This window comes from Monodon monoceros, unplaced genomic scaffold, assembly GCF_005190385.1.
Source record: "Monodon monoceros isolate NGI ecotype Baffin Bay Population unplaced genomic scaffold, NGI_Narwhal_1 Super_Scaffold_18, whole genome shotgun sequence".
NCBI classification, from domain to species: Eukaryota; Metazoa; Chordata; class Mammalia; order Artiodactyla; family Monodontidae; genus Monodon; species Monodon monoceros.
This window is the reverse complement of record NW_021703774.1, coordinates 65767423-65791684: the sequence shown is the minus strand read 5'-3', so window position 1 is coordinate 65791684 and position 24262 is coordinate 65767423. Positions and strand designations below refer to the sequence as shown.

General features: G+C 43.9%; 1 protein-coding gene across 4 annotated transcripts; it reads left to right on the top strand.

The window, feature by feature from the left end:
• Positions 1-4467: 4467 nt before the first annotated feature.
• On the top strand, positions 4468-23708 carry LY9 (lymphocyte antigen 9). 4 transcript variants are annotated; one of them, XM_029228488.1, is made up of 10 exons: positions 4468-4610; positions 8331-8657; positions 12672-12947; positions 13470-13808; positions 14976-15245; positions 16339-16446; positions 17438-17491; positions 20393-20673; positions 21046-21117; positions 23234-23708. In XM_029228488.1, exons 1-10 carry the CDS (start codon positions 4487-4489, stop codon positions 23300-23302), a joined length of 1920 nt encoding a protein of 639 aa, XP_029084321.1. In that variant the 5' UTR covers positions 4468-4486; the 3' UTR covers positions 23303-23708. The 4 variants fall into 4 exon arrangements, with proteins under 4 accessions (XP_029084321.1, XP_029084320.1, XP_029084324.1 ...); XM_029228487.1 differs by having other exon boundaries at positions 20351-20673; XM_029228491.1 differs by lacking the exons at positions 21046-21117; positions 23234-23708 and adding an exon at positions 20721-21039 and having other exon boundaries at positions 20393-20523.
• The last annotated feature ends 554 nt before the right edge of the window (positions 23709-24262 follow it).

Here is a 24262-nt window from a genome sequence, read left to right as displayed (position 1 = left end):
TCCTTATCTTATATGACCGCTTGGTGGAATTTGACATTGGAACACTCCTTACTTGAAACCCTCTCTTGAGGGTGCTGCGGGATGCTATTCTCACTGGGTTCTCCTCACTCAATTATTCAACACACATATGATGAGCTCCTGCTGGGAGCTGCAAAGGCACTGTGTTGAGACTGGGGATTCAAAGATGAAAAGAAGTTTCTGCAAGCATGTTGCTCACAGGCCAGTGGGAAAGTCACATCAATAGAAAAATAAAGTTATGTGAATGATTTAGCCTCAGGAGGGATTGGGTGCAGTGGGGTGTGTGTGAAGCTTTTTGATCTGAATCCTGCCTCTGCTGCTTTCTAGCCCTGTGACCTTAGCAAACTACCTTCCAGTAAATAAGACTCCCCCACTATCATTTATTTCCCTGAAGGTGGTTTTAGTGCTTAAAAAAATCATTCATAGGTTATACTGCTTTTAAGAATTCATATTCAGGGACTTCCCTGGTGGTCCAGCGGTTAAGAGTTCGCTCTCCCAATGCAGGGGGCCTGGGTTCGATTCCTCATCAGGGAACTAGATCCCCCATGCTGCAACTAAAGATCCCACACGTGGCAACGAAGATGCTGTGTGCCACAACTAAGATCTGGCCCAGCCAAATAAACAAATACTTTAAAAAAAAAAAGAATTCATATTCAATTTACTAAAAAAAACCCAAACAGACAAATTAAAAACCTGTCAGCCTTAAGGCCAGTTCAGCTTACAAACATATTGTTCCATTTACAAGTCAGGAAACTTTTAGTAACCCTTTTTAGTGGCTATTGATAATATTTGACTCATTTTACAAATGTATAAATTGATTCCCTTAAGGACTTCAAACCTCACTATTGAATGTCATATATTTAATTTCCTTCTAAAGTATTTTAATCAACAAATAAGCCTCCCCAAATACTTAAAGAGAGCTTATAAATCTAATAATTAAAGTTTTAAATATGGTGATTCTTAAGTGGTTTTAAAATATTCAATACTTCATATATACTTAAGATTTCCAACTAAAATCAAAGTGTAAATCAATTACTCAATTAACACAGCTCAAATCAGAACCACAAAGTTAACTGTAACTTTAATAAGCTGAATTTCTTAAACAACACATATGCTTAGACAAAAAGTATTAACTGATATCTTGAACATGTCTATTCTGAATTCCTTATCTTTCCAGGATTGAAAGATTCATAGCTACAAAGGAAACAATCATCTCAATCCCAGCTATTCCCTGGGCCACTTTCTCAACCAAGGACAGTTGGTTAATGATCAGATATCACTGACACTTTAGCTGATGGTCCCTTTATTTACTTTGTTGATGCCCTCTAAAAGGGTCTCATGCCCTTGTCTCCTAGATTCAATTTGCACACTGTGATATTACCTAATTTTTCCCCTTCCTGCAGCTACAGAACTTGATTTTTCCTTTGCATTTCTTTTTGCTCTTAAGATATTTAACTCTCTTTCCATTTAGGTGTAAAGAGCTTTGAACTTGCCAAAATTCTATACTCTTTTCATATTCTTCCAATCTTTAGGAATAGTACATATTAGAACCTCACATAACATTAAAAGTAAAGTCAAAAAAATGCAGTTATGTAACATGCAGGGTCATCTTAATTGCAAAGTTATTGAAGGGCTGGTTTGGGGCTCATGGTGAATCTATGCAACTAAATTTGGGACTATGGCTGCAGGATCCAAATTGCAGCCCAGGCTGGAGTTTGATACTACCTGAAGGCAATGCCCATTAAATAGGAGCCTATGACTGACTGGATTTCCAGGACAGTAGCAGGGGTTCCAGACTTTCCAGTCATTTGCACCCTTTGTTGGCCTGGTACAAGGACACTGAGAAACTGGAGATGCTGGGACCAACCTGCCTCCACTCTGCTTCCCAACACTAGGTGCCTTTTCATCCATGACCCAATTAGAATATTAGCCCTCGCTGTGTGAAGACAGGGGCTGGGTAAGTACAAGACCCCATTTGCCAACTGCATTATATCAAAACTCGCATTATTTTAGATTTTTATTGTACTTAATTACTATACTTAAATGATACTTCATTTGGATTCTATCACAAGATTGCATCTACCTATGTTCACAACTTCAAAGATGGTCCTTCCAATGACATTTCCCTCACTAAGCCTCAGTTTCCTCATCTCTAAAATGGGGATAATAGGAGTACCAACCAAATAGGGTTGATTTGAGGATTAAAAGAGAAAACGTATGTAAAACTCCAAGCACAAAGCCTTACCCACAGCAATTACTCAACAGATGTTAGTGATTATTTTTATTATTAACAATATCTTTGAACCCTCTCCCACCTTTGTTCTCTCTTCCCATCCAGGCTGTCCCTGCTCTCATGCTCTTACCTGGGCTCCCTAGTGACCTGTCTTCTCATATCTCAGTCTCATTCCTTCCATCCACCTTCCACTCTGCTGCTGGAGTAATCTTTCTTCGAGTCCTTGAGTCAGGCCATGCCTCTGCTTAAAAACACTTGCCGGACCATCACTGCCTGTAGTCTTATGTCTTAGTCCATTTGGGCCACTATAACAAAAAATACCATAGGCTGTGTGCCTTATAAACAAGAAATTCAGTTCTGGAGGCTGGGAAGTCGAGGATCAAGGCACCAGCAGGTTTGGCGTCTGGTGAGAGCCTGCTTCCTGGTTCATAGACAGCCGTCTTCTCAAGGTGTCTTCACATGGCACAAGGGGTGAGGGAGCTCTCTGGGGTCTCTTGTATAAGGACACTAATCCCATTCTTGAGGGCTCCACCCTCAAGACCTCATCATCTCCCAAATGTTCCACTTCCTAAAACCATTGCATTTGGGATTAGACTTCAACATGTGAAGGTTGGGGAGACACAAACATTTAGTCCATAGCTCCTAGGTTGTAAGACCCTCTATCTGAGCTGTGGCAACCGTTCCTGGCCCCATGCCCTGCAGTTCTCTCTAGGCAACCACATTCTAACCACAGGACCAGTACTAGAGTGAGGTGAGAGAGGTGTCTAAAGCACAAATTTAAGGAGGCCTTCCCTCTCAGGATTGTACAGCATCAGCTCATGACCAGCCTCTGAAGAAGCTCTCCATGGGCAGAGGCCTGTTATCTTAATTGTCCCCCTCTCTCCCTCCTTCCTCCCAGACTTCTTGGGTTCAAATTCTCAGTAACTACAAAACTCAGAGCAAGCTACTTACTCTCCTTATACCTCAGTTTTCTCATCTATAGAGTGGGGATGATAAAAAAAAATACCTATCTCATAAAGCTGTTGTGAGGACTAATGAGTTAATTTGTGTCAAGTTTTAGAAGAGGGCCTAGCACCCGAGAAGCACTCACTGAATGTTAGCTCAAACCATACACTCCACCATCCTGAAGTTTTCTAAGTCCTCTAATGTTATAGCCTAAGTAAACATATAAATCTCAAGATACAACAAGCTACAGCTTAACCAGCTATTACACTATCAATTAAAAGAAGTCAGCTTCCCAAGGCAAATAAAGGGAATTATGCTACCCCCCCCCCCGCAACTTAATTCTCATCTCAGCCAGTTCTACAACTGTTACCTGCAACATCGATCCTCAGCACAGTTTCCCCGGTGTTTTTTCAGGATTAATTCAAAGTCTTTCAGTTGCGTTGACAGGAAGCCAACACAAACTGGCTTAAGCAAAATAGGGAGTTAATTAGACCATTGTATTAGTTATCCATTGCTGTGTAACAAACTGCAAAATTTAGCAGCTTAAAACAATAAACATTTATTATCTCACAGCTTCTATGGATCAAGAATCCAGGCACAGCTTAGCTGGGTGCCTCTGGCTCAGGGTCCCTCACTAAGCTACCGTCAAGGTTTCAGCCAGGGCTGCAGTCATCTCAAGGCCCTCCTAGGGGAGGATCCACTTCCAGTTTCATTCCTGTGGCTCTTGGCAGGCCTCAGGTTCTCATCAACCATTGGCCAGAGACGATAGTTCCATGCTGGACGCTGGCTGGAGGCCTTCCTTATCTTGGGGCCCTGCAGTTCACAACATAATACCTGGCTCCTCGCATGAGCTCAAGGAGGGATGGGGGTGGAGAAAGAGAACCCAAGATGGAAGCCACATCCCATCCCTTCTGCCACATTCTGCTCACTAGAAGCAAGTCACAAAATCTATCCCACACTCAAGAAGAGGTGATTACACTAGGGCATGAATACCAGGAGGTAGAGATCTTTAAGTGGCATCTTCAGAGCCAAGTTTAGAACCTAAGTCTCCTGAGGCTGAAGCAAGTGATACCCACTATTGGTTTGCAAATCCCATGAAGGTTATTAATAGACTTGGGACCTCTACCCCAGCCTGAGCATGTGGGAGGAGTCCGTGGTGCTGGGTATAAACAACCCGCCCTGGGACACACACACACACACACACACACACACACACACACACTCACATGCAATTGCGGAAGCTGTGGTAAGTGTTTCCTCCTTCAGCATGTTGTCTGAAAACAGATCATCATGGCGAGCCCAGGGAGACAAACAGATGGCTGGGCTCTACAAACTTTCTCCAATAAGCCACCAAAGAGTCAGCCACACATATTCTCTCCCTGTCTATGGATCCCTCTCCTCTTCCTGCTCATGGGTAAGTCCACACTATGGCCACCGCCGCTTGCTACTGGTGTTCCTCTGAGGCTGGTCACATTTCTGCTGGGGATTCTAATTGATAAAAGCAGGAAACTCTTCTCCTTTTGGTAATTATTCTGCAAGTTCCACCTTACTCTGAGCTCTGTATGTGTGTGTGTGAGTATGCATAGTTACACACCATGAATAGGTGACATTCTAGCCCCGGTCACAAATAACTCTGGGCTCAGACTCTTCCTCTCACCCTCACATTTTCCTGCTAAGAAATACTGGGTGATGAGTTTGTTCCCTATACATTGTGGGTAAAACACACAGAGAGATACAGGGAACTTGTCCTGAGGGTAAGCCACCTGTCAATTTCCTAGGGAGGGATAGAACTGCTGGAGCTTCTTTCTACATCCTGCCTTGTTTATCACATGTATGGAGGCTTCATTAGGGATCTGGAGATGGTCTGGTTGCCCTCGGCTAGGTGGCTTCTATGTGAATATCCTTTCTCCCCACCATCCTACCTCCCCCTCAAGGCCCAAGTCCTGCTAGTTTCTGAGAAACATTTCTCAAGAGCACTTTCTATTTCATCTTTGCTCACCCCTCTCCAGTGGGCAGAGCTAACCCAGTACCCCAGGGAGTATCTCAACCACCTGGGACTGTGGCAGTTACTATCCGTCTGGAATCCTTCTTCATCACCAGGGATTCAGGGAGGATAATGCAGGTAGCACTAAGGACCTGACAGCAGTGAGGATGGAGGTGGGGATGGGCAGTGAGGAAAACTCTAGAAAACTCTTAGATGTATGTATGGGGGTAGAGGGAGCCTAGACCTCAAGACTGAATTTTAGTTTGACCTCCTTTCACATTTTTTGGCTGTGTTGGGTCTTCGTTGCTGTGTGCGGGCTTCTCATTGCTGTGGCTTCTCTTGCTGCAGAGCATGGGCTCTAGGGCGCATGGGTTTCAGTAGCTGTGGCGCAAGGGCTTAGTGGCTCTGTGGCATGTGGGATCTTCCCAGACCAGGGATCGAACCCGTGTCCCCTGCATTGGCAGGTGGATTCTTAACCACTGCACCACCAGGGAAGCCCCGTCTCTTCACTTTCTATTTCATCTTTGCTCACCATAAAAACACAGGTGGCAGCAGGGCTGTTTATATCCACACCCAGCTCTTGAGGTGCTTCTTGGTTATGTTGGATAAACCTGGAATTAGCCACATCCAACGACCTCCAAGCCTCAGGTGGTCAATGCAGGGAATTTCAAACAGTTCAGGGCAAAGAGACATCTCCGTCTGTCTGGTTCCACCAATTAGGGTTACCTCAAACCTCACTGTTTGGGTCTAGAAGGGAGTTTCCTTGAGGCTTTTGTGTTTCCAAGGAGTTGTTTCAGGAACCTAGGAGGCAGTAGGGTGAAAAGTTTTGCCCCCAGCTTTAGTACCAGGAATATTTGAAATTAAGTCCTTGCTCCATCATTTCTTAGGTGTGTGAGCCTCTATTTCTTAAGTGTATAATATAAATAATAAGATGTATTATGCAAGACTGTTTTATCGATAGAGATGGTATGTGTACAGTGCTTGGCACGTAGTTGGGGGAAGCTATGTTTGTTATTATGATAATCACTGTTAAGTACATTATTCTCAGACACTATTCAAGGATGGGCAAGTCAAATTCAGTTATCACAATCTTTGAACCCCCCTTTAATTATTTGTCAAATGATGTAGTTAAAAAATAAGATGGCTGGGCTTCCCTGGTGGCGCAGTGGTTGAGAGTCCGCCTGCCGATGCAGGGGACACGGGTTCGAGCCCCGGTCCGGGAAGATCCCACATGCCGCGGAGCAGCTGGGCCCGTGAGCCATGGCCGCTGAGCCTGCGCTTCCGGAGCCTGTGCTCCACAACAGAGGAGGCCACAGCAGTGAGAGGCCCGCGTACCGCAAAAATAAAAAATAAAAAAAATAAGATGGCTGATACCTGGGGCTCCTGTCACTCTTCAAGGAGCTGTGTAGCACTCTGCTACAATATGATCCGGACCACATCCTGCTCCTCCCACTGACAGTATGAGAGGCTTTGTTTATCGTTGATGTGAGGAGCGATGATGTCAAAACATGTTCATATGAGCCCAGCCAAGACCCAGCACCTCTGGGCTTCCAGGATGGGGTGGTCAGTGCTCTTGGCCTCTATACTCTGGGGCATCACGTACATAGAATCTGGGCTCTGCAACTGACCAAACCTGTGATCTCAGGCAAGTGGCTTAAACTCTCTAAATTTCAGTTCCTTATCAGAAAAACAGGGCTACTTATCAGATAATTTTGAGGATTAAGTGAAGTGATTTCTACAAAGTGCCTAATACACACAGCAATCATGAGCAGTGTCTTCTGCATGAGAAGAGCTCTCTTTTAGGCAACCTCAAACCAACATCACTTCAGCTAAGCTTCTGTCTTCTGAATCTGCCCCCAGAATCTACCTGAACTGACCCTTTCTTGTCCAGGGTTCCTAGTCCTGTGTCCTCCCTAGCTACCACGCCACAAGGTCCAAGTGCTCTGCTGATGGGGGTCTGGGCAGAGACCCCCTTGGCCTGCACCAATCTCTTCTCTGTGTCTACGGAACCTGTAACATTTAGGCTTTCAGAACACACTTCAACCTTTTCCCATCCGTCCAGGCTGTACTTTGGACACTCCTCTCTCTCTAACGTTTTCTACATATTTTTCCACCCAGAGTTCCTGGTGGAGTCTGGGTCCTGAACCCATCTGAGTTGGCCTAGGGTTTACAGAGCACTCTCTAGAGCCTCAGAAGCCCTGGAATCTGGGAATCCAGGTTGGGGTCACCCAGAGGATACTCACAGGACCTCTACAAGGAAATAAGCTGCCGTGGCCAAATGTCAGGCCTCTGGAGCCCTTAGTAACAATGGTTATCAGAGATCCGGGTCTTTCCTGAGATGAGGAAATCAGGTGTTGAAGCAATGCTACCTACCTATTCCCAACCCCAAACCTTGTTCCCAAGCACAGACCAGATTTCCCTGGCCAAGCCAAAGTCAGGCTGAGATCCGTGGGCAAAGAGGGAAAGGTAAGGTGATAATAGAGGCGAGAGATGCTCCTTTTACTCCCAATAGTTTATTATGAAAATTCTCAAACGTACAGAAAACTTGAAAGAATTTTGCAGTGAACACTCAGATACCTCCCAGCTCAGTTCTATCACAGGTGTTTTACTTTACTTCCTTTATCACACACCTATTCATCTATCCACCCTTTTAGCCATCCATCAATCCATCTTGCTTTTTTAAAGATGCTCCATATTTTACTTCATTAGTTCTTCACGATTTACAACAACCTGATTTTATTTCATCTCTACCGCTTTCCTGGAGGAAGATGGTAGAGGTGTGAACATTTCTGTCTTACAGATGAGAATACTGATTCTCAGAGAAATTCAGAAATTCGTCGAAAGCCACAATGCTAATTTCCCTGTAGGAATAGAAACCTATAAAGTCTGTTTTACTGATTATTGTAGCTACGTTCCTGGGAGAGAATGTTTGGGAAGTGAACGAATGGATGAATGAGGTCCATTTGCTAAGCAATGGACCTAGAGGGAGGACAGCCAAAATATCATTTCATTTCTCAACATCTGGCATTTATTACCAATATGTGTTTATTGAATGAATGAATGCACACATGCATGAATAAACGAACAAACAAATGAACGCTGGCTTGAGGACTCCAGCTCCTCCTCCAAGTCCCTCTTTTGTCTCTGCAGGGCTAGGAGCCTCTGAAAAGGACTCAACCCCAACAGTGGTGAAAGGGATTCTAGGGGGTTCAGTGATTCTGTCCCTGAACATTTCAGTAGACATGGAAATTGAGCACGTCACCTGGAGTGGTCCCCAAGAAGCTTTGGCTTTAGCATATGCAAGAGGAAAGATTATCTTAATAGACAAAAGCTACCAGGGGCGAATAAACGTCACCCAGAACAACTCCTTGTCTATCAACAAGCTGACTCTGAAAGATGCAGGATCCTACAAAGCCCAGATAAACCAAAAGAATTCTGAAGTCACCACAAGTGAGAAATTCACCCTGTCTATCTATGGTGAGTTCCAGAGAGCGTCTGTGGGTTTTGACCTTTTATTTTTAAAAGCAGGGTTTTTCCCTCTCCAGGAATTAATCTCTCTAGGACAAAGAGAACTATCACATTGGTCCTTTTCCCCCAATTTCCCCCTTTTCCCCCAATTCCATAAATACAGATGTCAAGAGCGAAGAACAGCCAAAATGTGTTTAAGAGCTATTTGGATTCTGTTTTCTGCCATGTGGATTCTCTCTCTGTGTTAATATCCTTTATCCATCCATCTGTATTAGCTTGCTAGAGCTGCCATAACAAACTATCAGATTGGGTGGTTTAAACAACAAAAATTTATTTTCTCACAATTCTAGAGGGTAGAAGTCCAAGGTCAGGGTGCCAGCAAGTTTCATTTCTTCTGAGACTCATGCCTTGGCTTGCAGATGGCCACCTTCTTGATGTGTCCTCACATGGTCGTCCCTCTATCTGTGTTGTCTGTGTCTTAGTCTCCTCTTTACAAGGACACCAGTCATACTGGATTAAGGCCCACATTATAACCCCATTTTAACTTAATTATCTCTTTAAAATCTCTATCTCCAGATACAGTCACATTCTGAGGTAATAGGGATTATGAATTCAACGTATGAATTTTGATTCAGCCCATAACACTCTGCCCTCTGGTCCCCCAGAACTCATGTCTTTCTCACAAAATACATTCACCCCATCTCGACAGCTCCCAAAGTCTTAACCCATTCCAACATCAAGTCCAAAATCTTATCTAGATATCATCTAAATCATGTATAAGTGAGACTTGAGGTGTAAGTCATCCTAGGCAAAATTCCTCTCCAGTTGTGAACCTTTGAAACCAGACAAGTTACCTGCTTTCATGATGGGACAGGCACAACATAGACATTTGCATTCCAAAAGGGAGAAATCTGAAAGAAGAAATGGGTCACAGGTCCCAAACAAGTCTAAAACCTATTAGGGCAAATTCTATTAGATTTTTTTAAAATTTTTATTGGGGTAGTTATCTATTTTATATATAGTAGTGTGTATATGTCAATCCAATTTATCCCCCCCTTACCACCTGGTAACCATAAGTTTATTTTCTACATCTGTGACTCTATTTCTATTTTGTAGATAAGTTCATTTGTACCCATTTTTTAGATTCCACATATGAGTGATGTCATATGATATTTGTCTTTCTCTGTCTGGCTTACTTCACTCAGTATGACAATCTCTAGGTCCATCCATGTTGCTGTAAATGGCATTATTTCATTCTTTTTTATGACTGAGTAATATTCCATTGTATATATATGTACCACATCTTTTTTTTTTTGATGATGTATTTTCTTTTTTTTTTTAATAAATTTTATTTATTTATATATTTATTTTTGGCTGCATTGGGTTTTTTGTTGCTGCATGTCAGCTTTCTCTAGGTGCAGCGAGCAGGGGCCACTCTTCATTGCGGCGCGCGGGCTTCCCATTGCGGTGACTTCCCTTGTTGCGGAGCATGGGCTCTAGGCGCGCGGGCTGAGTAGTTGTGGTGCACGGGCTTAGTTGCTCCACGGCATGTGGGATCTTCCCAGACCAGGGCTCAAACCCGTATCCCCTGCATTGGCAGGCGGATTCTTAACAATTGCGCCACTAGGGAAGTCTCCACATCTTCTTAGATCTGAGAATAATCCCCTTTGGCTCTATGATTTATCCTCCTGGTCCACTGGGGTGGCAACCACACCTCCTTGGCCCTGGGCCCTGGCCAGCAGCCCTGCCCCCTGGAACCAAGGAGGAAACCACACCACCAAAGGCCCCTGGGCCTATGACCTTTAGGCCTGTGGTGCCAGTGGCAGACCTGTCGACCTCTGAACTGCCCTTGGGGTCATTCTTCCCTTTTCTTGAAGGATAAAGCATGGTCTCACCTGGACATCTCTATTGGCTTATCCTGTAAAATCCCCCAAATCTGAGAGCCTTCCTTCATTTTGTCCCATCTGTGTCCCTTCAGTCCAAGGTGGCAGAATTTCTACTGAAATGGTTGACTGGATCCTTGAATTACACCATTATCTATCCATACTCTCAGTGTTTTCCCCAGACACAAATTCTCATTTTTTGCTCTATAGATAGGCTGAGAATTTTCCAAATCTTTAAATTCTGGTTTCTTCTTGCTTAACAACTCCTTCCTCAATTTATCTTTCTTCTCTCACATTTTACTACAAGCAAAAGGAGAAAACAGGCAGTGCCCTCAACGCTTTGCTTGGAGATCTCCTTAACTAAATACCCAGTTCATCACTTAAATGTTCTGCTTTCTACAATACACTAGAACATAATTTGTCTAAGTTCTTTGCCACTTTATAAGTATCACCTTTCCTCCAATAACAGGCTCTTCATTTTCAACTATTACCTTACCAGCCACACGTTTAATGTTTATATTTCTATCAATGTTATATTGACAATAATATGTCTATCCCTGAGATAATAGAAATTTTCTTTACAGATCTCTTCTTTTCTTTCTGAGCTCTTACCAGAATCACATTTAACATCCATATTTCTATGAACTGTCTCTTGAAGACAATCTAGGCTTTTTCTAACATGCACCTTAAAACTCTTCCAGCCTCTATCAGTTAACCAGTTCCAAAGCCACTTCAATATTTTTGGGTATTCATTATAGCAGCACCCAGTTCTGGTGCCAAAATCTGTGTTGGTTTGCTAGGGTTGTGATAACAAAATAGCACAGACTGAGTAACTTAAACCACAGAGATTTATTTTCTCACACATCTGGGGCTGGTCATGAGGCCTTCTTCTGAGGCCTCTTTCCCTGGCTTGCATACGGCCACCTTCTTTCCCTATGTCCTCATATGGTTGTCTCTCTGTCTGTGTTGTCTCTGTCCTAATCTCCTCGTCTTATAAGGACACCAGACATGTTGGATTAGGGACCATCCTAATGACCCTATTTTAAAATAATTACCTCCATTTCCAAATACAGTCTTATATCCAAATACAATCACACTCTGAGGTACTTGGGGTTAGAATTTCAACATACGAACTTTGTGGGGACAGAATTTAGCCTATAACACCGTGTTTCTACTGGATTGTTTGACATTTCTGATTGAGTTTTTAGGGTGCTCTGGATATATTAAAGAAATGGAATTCTATGCAGTTAACAGAAATAGAATGAATCAACTTAATATGTACTAACATACAACAATTTCCCAGATATATCATTAAAATTTTTAAAAGCTTAAGGACAATATGTACAGCATGCTATTATATATATGTGTCTACAACTAGAATATCTCTGGAAAGATCAACAAGAATCTCATAACAGTAATTGCCTCCAAGAACAATAGTTCCTGGAGAGAGGAACTAGGTGGCTGGGGCAAGAAAGCTTGTTTCTTTGTGTGTGCATATGTACCTTTTTGTATCTTTGCAATTTCAATTTTATGTATGTATTGCCTATTCAAAAAAGAAAATGAACTTACACACACACACACACACACACACACACACACACACACACACACACAGGCTGTGAACAGAGGAGATGGAACAAAAGGAAAGGAGAGGACCAAGAAGAAAGTCTGGAAGCACAGTGGGTCCCAAATCTAGACCAAAAGACAAGGGCAACTCAAATTATAGAGGCAGAGCTTCCAAATCCCCCATGTTTGAGGCTGGCTCATTCATCCATTTATGTACCAAACATTCATGAGTGTCTTTCATGGACCAGGCAGCTGTTAGATGTTCAGACACAGACACTGGCTCTGTCCTCAAGGAATTCACTAACTGGTGGGGGAGAGAGAGAATAATCAGACTATTGTCATGTTGAGTCTTGGTGATAACAGCTGTAGAGGATACTACAGAAACACTGAGGAAAGGCAATCAACCTAGCTTGCATGGGATACAAAGAGGAAAAAAAAAGGCTTCCCACTGGAACAGATAATGCTGGCCTCTTCTTTGGCCCCCAGCTCTTCTACCAACACCATATTTTTCACTTAGCCCTTTCCTGCTGGGGAAGCAGTCTGAATAGTCTTCCTATTGCCCTTGTTCCTGCAGAACAGCTGCAGGAGCCCCGAGTCACCATGAAGTCTGTGAACATGTCTGAGAACGCCTCCTGTAACATCACCCTTGTATGCTCCGTGAAGGGGGCAGGGGAAGATGTTCAGTACTACTGGACTTCGAGGGATCCCCATGCTTCTGAATCCTGGGGGGGGCCTAGTCTCACCATCTTTTGGTTGCCCTGTGACCCAAACCTGCCATACATCTGCAGAGCCAAGAACCCCGTCAGCCAGAGCAGCTCCCGCCCTGTCCATGCCTGGCAGTTCTGTACAGGTAACTGGCTCCACTGAGGCCCTCCAGGGGATTCCAGAAACAGTCTAAGCAGCTACAGAGTCTAAACCCCAGGATTCTGGCAGGACACAGATGAGGTAGGGAGGTAAGAGAACAGGCCCGAAAATCCCCTTTTCTCTACCCTCAGGAGCCTGAGAGAGACTGGTAGGGGACTTGGGAACTCCCAGGGCACTCTGAAACTCCAAGGGTCTATAACACAAGAGAGGGAAAGAGAGTATGGATGCAGAAATCCAGATTGCTCTTTGCTTGGGTAGGGGTGTTTCCTACGGTGTCCTTAGAAGGGCAGAGAGGGCAGGAGAGGACTGGGTATGCAATAGGCAGAGCCAGGTGCATACCTGTGCATGACAAGTGGTCATGGGAAAGCAGCAGGCATGCCTCATCAGAGAAAGGGGGAAGGAGGCCTGGGCAGGAGGGTGTATCAGGCTATGGTCCCCTTCAGGCAGGCTCAGGGTCAAGGGTTCGAGACCAGTGGCTGAAACTGCAATGTCTCACTTCTGGCTACAGATCTAGGAGCTTCCAGAGGAAGACCAATGGGGGAGACAGTAGCGGGGATCCTGGGGGATTCCATCACCCTGTCCCTGGCGCTCCCGGACAGTCAGCACATAGACAACGTTGTCTGGATGTTTAACACCTCTATTATCAGCAAAGAGCGGGGAGAAGAAGCAACAGCCAATCAACTCATTAAGTTCAAGGACCCAAATCGGAGCACGGTGTGGGTCTCCAGCCAGGACTACTCCCTAAAGATTGGCCAGTTGAAGATGGAGGACGCCGGCCCCTACCACGCCTATGTGTGCTCAAACGCCAGAGTTGCCAGCACAAAACATATCAACCTGAGCGTCTACCGTGAGTTTCTGAGTAGAGCGTCCATCATTCGATTCATGCCCTGAAAGCTTTCTCCTCTTTGCTGCCTAGCCCGCCTCCCTCCTCCTACAAAATGCCTTAGACCCACAGGACAGCTACTCAGTTCACACCAGTACGTTCACGGGGGGACAATACAATCAGCAGCTGAGCAAATTCCCCTAGCCCAGGCCCCCTTCTTCTAGGCTTCCAGTTAAGCCTCAGTCAACCAACTTCCGGTACTTGCCCTGTCCTCCTGCATTGATTACTGGGTGGGACAAGGAACTCTCCAACCTGTATTTTTATAGAACATTATCATTTTGCATAAAGGCAGAGCTGGCTGGGTAAAATCATAGAAGACTGAGGAGAAAGCCTTTATTGTCCTGTGACCTCCAAGAGCTTGGAAGGCTACTTGGCTTCCTTGAGTGTGAGGGAAAGAACTCAGTCTTCCTCCTCAGCCCCGTGCTTCACAGGAGCTTAGCTGGACGGTTTGTATAATTTAAATTTGCCAGCTCCTTCACCTCTACCATTCAGACATGGTCAACCTATCCCCTGCCTGGGCATGTTGGTGTCTCAGTACATGAGAAAAGAGTCACTGCCCATGGTCCTGTTAAAATATGCAAGTCAGCTAGTTCACTTCTATTGCCTACTGTGACTCAGATATCAAAGAACCAGGAAGATGATCAAGCAAAAAGAATAAGAAATTGGGAACAAAGAGTGCCAGTCTTACGCTGCTTTTAAAATTGTTAAAATTTATTAAGTGCTTACTCTGTGACAGTGCTGTGCTCACCTCTCCATACTCCTTATCTCATGTAAGGAAATGAATTAGATGATGGGACCCCAAAACGTAAGCCTTGAAGGGCCTCAGGGCACTTGGAAGTGTTGTGCTTATTTGTGTTGATTGGTTTGCTTGTTCTTCACAGTATACTGTATAGAATGATGGGGTATCTTTTTTCACTTTTCATTAACCCCTCTATTTCCAATGACCAAAGATGAATAAAGTGATGAGTCTGAGATTTTAGATCTATCAAAGAAAAGTCCAGGTGCACTCCTGGAGGCATCTTCCCAGCCCTAAGGCAGTGTCAACCCACAACTTCATGAATATATTTTGAATGGTAACTGCCCAGGGTGCAGGCCTGACTCCACATCTGGTCTGCCTTTCTCCTCACATAGGGAGGCTGAAGAAGCCAAAAGTCACCAGGAGCCTCGGGCTCACAGAGGACGGCGTCTGCAGGATCAGCCTGACATGCTCAGTGGAGGACAGTGGACACAATGTGACATACAGATGGAGCCCCCTACAGAAAGGAGCTGTTGTGTCCCAAGAGGGAGCTCACCTCAGTGTCTCCTGGAGAAGTGGAGAAAAACACCCCAGCTTCACATGCAGAGCCAGCAATCCTGTCAGCAACAGCTCCCAGCAGTTTCTTTCTAGGGACCTCTGTCCAGGTTGCTCTCCTGTTCAGCCAGACCTCAGAGCCTTAAGTCCGTGGACCCAAGAGTTTTCATTCTGAGTGGTTCTTTATAAAGTGCAGTGAGGGAGTGTGAGTGAGAGTCTTTAGAGCAGCACATTCCAATAGAAATATAATGAAATTATAATAGGCAATTTAAATTTTTAATAGTCATATTAGAAAAAGCAAAAAGAAACAGGTAAAATTAATTTTAATCATATATTTTATTTAACTCAATATATCCAAACTATCATCAATTCAACATGTAGTCAATACAAAGAATTATTCACGACATAATTTGCATTTCAGTTTGTACTAAGTCATTGAAATCCAGTATGTACTTTACACTTACAGCACATCTTAATTCAGATGCTAAATTCTCATGGGCAGTAGTTGATCTGTATTCAGATTTCATAAAATTTGCAGTTGAAAAAATATATTTATATCTGAGTTGTTCCAAATATACTTATCAGTTTTTCAATAAGGAATAGAGTAGCTGATTTTTAATTTAAATTTTAATTAATTAAAATTAAATAGACAATTTAATTCCTCAGTCATACTAACCAAGGTCACACAGCAGAAGCAGGATTGAGGCTCTGAGTTCTGTGCTCTGCTCTTCCCTAGAGAGAAGTAGAAAAAAAGGAAGGTCTACCCAGGATGTGAAAATGCTGGGTCAGGCTGTGTCTGGCAAGTGGTTTTAGAGCCCCGATCAATAGTAATCTGGATTCACTTTCTAGAACTGTCCTTATGCCATTTATAGAGAGGGGCAGTGTAGTGTGATGGATAAGGGTGTTTTAGGACCTGACAGCCAGCATTCAAATCCCAGCTCAGGTACTTAAAACTCTGTGACACTGGGCAAGCAATAAACCTCTCTACCCAGGGACAGTGTCTGCCTTACTGCTATAATTTCTTGCCTGGAATATGACTGCTCAATAAATAGCTGTAGAATGAATGAATGAATGAAAAGGAATATTTCCTGCAATAGTATGGGATTTTAAGAGGCAGGTAGGATGGCCTTTATGTTTTGTCCTTTGCTTGCCCCAACTCCCTTGTTGTTATTTATATTGATATCACTCAGTTCCTCTTCACAGGACCTGAGAGAAGGACAGCACTTTGGTCTGGGCTCTCCCTGATGGTTCCTTTCACCCTTCTGTGCTTTGGGATCTCTGGCTGGTGCTTTTGGAAGAAAAAAGGACGATGTGAGTTTCTGAGATCAATGATATCTGCCAGTATGAGGCCATTTCCCTAGGACCTCTGGAGAATTCTTTGTTCTCTCATAATTCCCTCCTACCCCTTCTCTCCCAAGACCTCATTTCTTCTCAGAATGATAGGGGAGGAGAGTCAGCTGGGACTCTTTAGTTGCAAATAATTGAAACCCAACTCAAACTAGCTTAGACAAGAAAGGGTGGGGAGAGGTGCAAGGGGACTGGTTTATTATTTGGAGACTCACATAATCAGTCTATGGGCAAGGAAGAGAAGAGCTGGCCTAGAGACAAATGTCACCAGAGACTCAAAAGCCACCAGAGCTCTCCATCTCTCATCCTTATTTTTCCCTATAAGCCAGCTTAACTCTCTTAATACAGCCAGCTGAAGGGAAGGGGTGGGGGTGGAATGTACCAAAACACAGCAACTGGTAGCTCCAGATTCACACATACTAGTAGTTCTGACACCAGGAAGGGGAAAAAGATGTTTCCCCTCCAACTCCAATTTGAAGAACCTCAGAAATCTCTCTGATTGGCTCAGCTTTAGGTCATGTGACTATTGCTTGGACTAATCACTGTGGGCAATGGAATGAGTGTTTGTGATTGGTAGCTCCTTCTAGAATGTCAGTATTGAAGTGGGAATGGAGTAGTTCCCAGAAAGAACAGATTGGTTAGAATATATAGGGTCCCTGGAAGAATTACTGTGAGCCAGCAAACCAACCTGATGAGTGGCTACCACAGAGGGGTTAGAGCTCTCCCTTCCAGAGAGATGGCAGGAAACTCCAGAGAATTCTCCTCAGCTGAAGATGACCCTAGACTCTGGCCAACATTTCCCATGGGCTTGTGCTCACATCAGGGTTCACTCTCCTCCCTAAAGCCTTTTCCCTATGTCCTCAGAAATCTCTCTCTCTCTCCTTTGACTCTCACAGAATCAGACTCTCTCCCCTCACAGCCCTAATGATAATCCTTCTCTAACTTGATTTCTCAGGTTCAGCCCCAGCCTTCAGTTCCAGTCAAGTTGAGGCTCCAGCTGACACACCAGGTAATATATCACCAGTGACACAGGCTATGGGGTTCCCAGGCCAGATGGAAGCTCCAGAGTGTGGCTACTCAGTGTGTGACCAGCAACGTGGGTACACCCAAGGGCTTGTTAGAAACGCAACTCTTGGGCACCACCCCAGAATCCTGAACACAAATCTGCATTTTAACAAGATCTGTAGGTGAATCGTATGCCTGTTAAAGTCTGAGAAGCAACATGCTAAAGGAAGGTGGTTTGGAGAACAAAAGCCACCACCAGACTGAACTCCTGAAAGATGGTAACCAGAGCTAGGAGAACTAGTCCTTCCTCCGGGGTCTCTAGGCTTCCTCAGGTAGTGACTGCCATCACTGGAACGTGCACCATGATAAGGATGAATTTACTGTCTCCACTCCAAGAACGGAGAAACAAAGACCAGATGAAACAGTAAATCTGTGACTGAAGCAAAATTAAAAGTTAGTTGAAATTAAAACTCATAAGACTGTTCAGATACCTATTACCCATAAGTATTATTGAGGCAGTGGTTTTCCAATTTTCGAAAAAGCTAAGGAATGCTTTCTTCAAACAAAATATTATGCAACACCCCCAAATCATAATGCACGTAAAAGTGGAGCTGTTCTGATGAGTGTTGGGGTGGAGAGCTGAGACGCCTGTTCCTTATTCTCCCAGTCCCAAATCTCAGTGTCCTAAATTACCACCTTGAACTCTGAAGCTCTGGAGTTCTAAGGAATCCCCAAACTCTGGCCACTCAGTCAAACCCTGCTTTAAAAAACCCTACGTCACCTCTCATGGAGGGGATGCCCCAAGGAGATGGTATAGGAGGAGGGAATGTGTGGGGGAGCCACGGGCTCAGAAATCCAACATTGCAGCCTTTTCTGATGGGAAAGTGTAACCAAGAGAAAGGGGGCATGAAATGGAAATGAGGTTAGACTTTGGAGATTCCCACCAGCTTCCTCCTTAGAGCTGGCAGAACAGACCCTGGTCTCCCCTAGCCTGAACCCTCCTTCCTTGGCACCCTGGGCACAGGAGGAGGAATAAAAAAGTTTTGGGGATACCACTGTCATCCCTGTCCCTCCTCCCTCCCCCAGCACCTCTCCTCAGTGCCCAAGGTCTGCTTCTTTTATTTCTCCACTATCTCTCCAGAGTTTCCTCTTTGGAGACTCTGCCACTGCCTGAGTTCATGCTGTCATCAATTTTTTGTTTTATTAAACAGGTTGTTTTTTTAATTGAAAAGTCACATATTCACACGGTATAAATTAAAAATAATCTCCTTCTAAATCCCAATCTCCAGCTCTCCCTGAAGAGACCTCCATTGTTAAGATATATGTATGTCTAAATCCTTTCAGAGCATTTTAACGCATTTACAAGCCATATATTCTTTCTTTGATTACACATATGGGAGCCATCTATAACATTTTTCTGAACCTGCTTTTTTAACTTAACAGTAGATCCTAGCAATATTAGCATACGCAGATTAAGACTGACTCCCATTTATTCCATTCTGCAGATGTACCTTAGGTTATTTAACAAGTCCTTATTAACAGACATTCCCATTCCTTGTAACTTCTTCCCTGAAATATTGTGAATAGTTTCCTAACTGGTCATTCCCGCTCCAGAACTTTTCCTTTCTATCCCTTCTGCTCCCCCTTTGAAAAGCTTAATTCTGACTGCTCTAAAACCATCAATGGCTCCTCATGGCTTTGTCTGTTACTCAAAAGGCAAGATAATCTAGTGGTCATGTGTATGAGTCCTGAGGTCAGATAATCCTGTGTTTCTATCCTAGCTCTCCTCCTTGATGACTATGATTATTGCTCAGTATTGGGCCAGGCCACATTTTGTCTACTTTTTTCCTACACAAAGTGCATAGGGGGCAGTATTGAGTAGCAGTTAAGAACACCAGGGACCAGATTACCTGCATTCAGATCCTGGCCCTCCCACTTACTTGGGCAAATATTCAACATTTATGTGCTCCAGTTTCCTCATCTGTGAAACATAAACAAGAATAGTTATTGTCTAGGCTTCATGGGGTTTTATGCAGGTTAAATGAATTTATTCATGAAAAACATTTAGAACAGTGACTGACACATAGTAGACACTTAATAAATGTGAGCCATTATTATTCTACACTTAGATCAAATGGGTTGCTTGATATGTCCCAAAGGCAGTAGACATCCACCCAGGCGTTCATAGCAGGCACCCATTCTGATTGTCCTATGCCCAAACCATTGTGGTTGTTAAATATTTTAAGTATCATCCTTTCCCAAAAGAGAGGGCTCCTCAGGTTTCATGCCTGCCTTTAATCATGCTGTTCTTTCCACCAAGAATACACTGTCATTCAACAAAGTCCTGCCCCAATGTCAAGGCCTACCTTAATTCTGCCACTTCACAAGTTCTTCTCTGCTTCCTAACCAGAGACCATCTCCTCTCACTTCTGCACTTTCCTCCTACTTTTCCTATGACACAGTTGGCCTTACATTAGTTGATTTATGTATAGATCTGACCCCCAGGTAGACAGTGTACTCCTTCAAGACCAGGTCTAACTCACCTTTGTGTTTCCCCAGAGTACCTGTCATGGCAGTTAGGATGGTTTATTCAGCGGGGCCAGTCCTGCTCACTGAGAGCTCCTAAGTCCATCACATATCACACTCGATGAATGCTTATCAAATGAATGAATAAGTGAATGCTTGAAAGGAAGAAGGAAGGGGTAATGGAATGGAGTCCTGTGAGGGAAGACAGGAAAACACCTTCTCCTCCAGTTCTCTAGGCCTCGTCTGGGGTAGGAGTCAGAGAAGCTTGGATCCTTGCACAAAGCAAGAGAGAAGGGGGCTGGCACATACTTTACCAACCCTGCACAATGTGTTCCAGAGCCCACTGCTGACCACACAGTATGCTCCATGCTCTCCCAAGGGTATGAGAAGGTGGACACTTTCCCTAAGACCGCCAGACACGTCTCCGACAGCAGCTCTGACAGCAATGGGACAACTGAGGAGGATGAGGAGAGGACAGAGATGCACCAGCCCGTCAATGGAAGAGACCAGGTGTGTGATTTGGTCACTCAGGAGGACGCTGGACATGACTCGGACTCTGAGGGGCAAGCAGAGTATTATCTCGTCACTCCAGATGATACGACACCGGTGCTTGCGATTGAAGGGGAAACTGTGTATACACAGGTGTTCCTTGACTTTCAGGTGAGCTCTTTTGATCAGTACACCTTCCCTCCCCCTCCCCATTCTAGGACCATCCAGAAACCTGAAAGACTAATCTCTCCAAACTGGAGGACAGGACCAGCGGTGCAAGGACAGAGAATTGTGATTCTATCCATGTTTACCAACCTTGGGGTCCCTTGATATAAAGGAACTTCGCTCCCATTCTTGGGCCGTAAATAAGGGAGGTGTTGGGAAACCAGAGGCGCTGTTTCCACTGCACTAAGGCAGTTCCCACCCTCTATGTGTAATCAGAACCTGGTGGGGTGCCCCTTTTCCTCAAGGGTAGAGGGCGAATCTCTGGAAAGCTCTCTCTCGTCTGGTGATTATGGATATCCTGGTGCTGGTCTGTTACAGGGACAGACCCCAGTTCCTCAGAAGAAAGAGAGGTCAGCCACAATCTACTGCTCTATACAGAAACCTCAGAAGGTGAGAACAATTTTCTCTGCGTCCTAAGGCCCATAAAGTGAGGAAATATTGCCCAGACCATTTTAACTGAAAGCAGAGGAGCTCAAGTTCCACTCACTGTGTGCCCCCCTGACACACTCCATGGTGCATAGAGATACTGAAACAAATATTCCTGATTTACATCTGTGTGGCCAAAAGCTGAACATTTCTAATTAATTTAATGATATCTTATATTGATTAATCTTAACACTACCAGAATAACAGTCTGTAAACCCAAACACTGTATGGTCCATGTATGTTTCTAAATCTATCTCTAATCCATCAAAATGGCAACTTCCCAAAACAATTGGAAATTAGCCAACAGTCTAATGTCAAGATTTTTTGGAATATGTGCTATTAACTACAGCACATTGGTTTCATTAGAGTGTTAAAACATCCCTTAAGCATAGAATTTCCCATTAATAATAAGCTTATATAAAGTTTTACAGTTTACAAAACATTAGCAAACATATTCTCATCTGATCCTTAAAACAACTCTACAAGTGTGCTGTCATCCAAACTTTATAGCCAGAGAAGCTGAGATTCAGGAAATTAAATTTGCCTAAGTTCACACAGATAGTGGTTGGAATTTCAATATTAAAAACCACAAGGAGTTTTTAAATAACCCTGAAAAGTCTTAAACAATTAACCTTGATCTGAATCTGGCTGTCCACTCCACTTTCACTTTCCTGGAAATATTGGGTCCATTCATACTTTTGCTTTCAAGTCTCCCCCAGAATTTCCTCCCTGTAATATGTTCGAACAAGATTTTTTTTTTAACTCTCAAAGTTTTTCAATTATGCTACTTCTCTGTGATTGATGAATCAATCAGTAGATATGTATTGAATACCTTTTGTTTGCCCAGAACTGGGCTGAGTGCTATGGGGATTCAAATATGTTTAAGGCACCACTTTTGACTTTGAGGACTTGTTATCTATCTTTGATGTAGGAGAGTTGGATTGATTTAGTCACCTGAAAGATGAGAGAAAATACTCTACATGACTATTTATTATGTGTGCAGTTCCCAAGGGTTTTTCGGACATTGGAAATGGTAGACAGCACTGCATGGAGGTAGCCAGGAAAGGCTTCATGAAAAAAATAATTTGGATGAGGTCTTAAAAGATGGATAGAATTTGCTCAGTAAATACTTGTGCAAATACACAGTTTGGTTCAACCATCTCTGCCTCATGTCCTGATTTCTAGAGCATGGCCTAATGCCTAGCCAGCTAGGAACTTTATCTTTGGCCTCAAGGCCAAATCTGTACTGTTCACTACGTTCACTAAAGCTGCTTGGGCCTGGCCCTTTGCATTTGGGTCAATACTGGTCAATCTTAAAGTCATGGACAGCAGTCCCTGCTCTGAGTTTCAGAATGGTCATGTGACCCCCCCACACACACACCTTGCCTGGTCAGTCCTGCATGACTCCCACGCCACTCCAGGAACTCAAGACCCCTAAAACCACCTTCACCCACAATATAAGTGGAAATCAGTGCATTTCCTCAGCCAAACTCTAGAAAGAATTTATTCCTTGCCCTCAGAATTTTCAGGACCAGGAATTCTGGTTCTGGGTCTCCTAAGGTCATTATTTCCCACTTGATCAGGAAATGCTCAAACCTACTTTAGTTATTTTCTGACACTTGTCTCTGCATGATATCTCAAAGAAGGTTTGTGCTATTTCCAAGCCATTGATGCTACTTAACCTCCTTTCTGCATCAGGTCAAGTCTCATCTTCTCTTTAGAGCTTTTCCTGAACACTGTCAGACAAGGGATCCTCAGAACCCTTGGAATATGAAGGTCTAATGGTTTGGACTATTACTTTGGAACTTAGCTTCTATCACCTGAATTATCTTTATATAAATGTCTGCATTGTTTCTCTCGCTAGGGTAGACTGGGATCATTAGACTGTAGCTTCACGAGAGCAAGGCCTTTTATTGTCATTTTTGAACACCCTCAATTTGCTGCACTAAACTGTCTTATATCTCCCTTCCAAAGAGCCTAGCGCATGGCCTTCACCATTAGGAGTTTCTCCATAAATGCTTGTCATCAGCTTGGGTAATTGCTTTATTAACCATATTATTGTGTGTCTTTTGGCTCACAGGTGGTGCCAGCACCGCAACAGAATGATCTTGAGTCTCCTGAAATATCTACCTATGAAAATGTCCCCTGAAAAGCAGCTGCCTCCCTCCATGAGGTTGGAGTGCTGGACCTAATAGGACCTGGGGCTCCCGCAGGCAGAAGCACTTCAGAATTTCCTTCAGTGTCCCAGCGATGCCTGGATTTGTGGCTCCCCCTTCCTCTCACCCCCATGACTTCCCAAACCCATTAACAGATCAGGCAACTTCTGGGCTCCATTTGTCTCCTTGCATGCTCATACTGTTTCTGCCTCTCAGCTCAGATGCACACCTCAGAACTCTGCCAAGGCTTGTCATGTTGTTGAAGGGGACCTGGACCTTCACATGTTCCTCTAAAGAGCTGCTAAGATAAAACCAACAGATATTCTCACTTACAGACACAAAGATCTAGGTGAAATCATGACCACAGTAGTATTTTTTTAAATAAAAGGCTACAAATAACCTAAGTGTCCATTTAGTAGGAATCTGGTTAAGCACATGAAAGTATACCCATGCAATGGCAAAACCTGCCACTTCTGTAAAGAAAGGAAAGTAAAGACTAATATGTGCTAATATAGAATGAGCTCTAAGATACATTGTTAATGGAAAGAACAAAGTCTTGGACAGTGTGTATCATATGCTACCAGTTGGATAAAAAAATAACTGTATGTTTATATAGGTAAAGAAAAGTTCTGAAAGGAAATACAAAAATCTTATCAGTGGCTGCCTCTGTGGAGGGGCTTGGGGATTTTTTTTTTTTTTTTTTTTTTTTTTTTTTCAGTACGCGGGCCTCTCACCGCTGTGGCCTCTCCCGTTGCGGAGCACAGGCTCTGGAAGCGCAGGCTCAGCGGCCGTGGCTCACGGGCTCAGCCGCTCTGCGGCATGTGAGATCCTCCCAGACCGGGGCACGAACCCGCGTCTCCTGCATCGGCAGGCGGACTCCCAACCACTGCGCCACTAGGGAAGCCCGGGGGTTTTTTTAATACATACTTTTTGTACTGCCAGATATTTTTTAA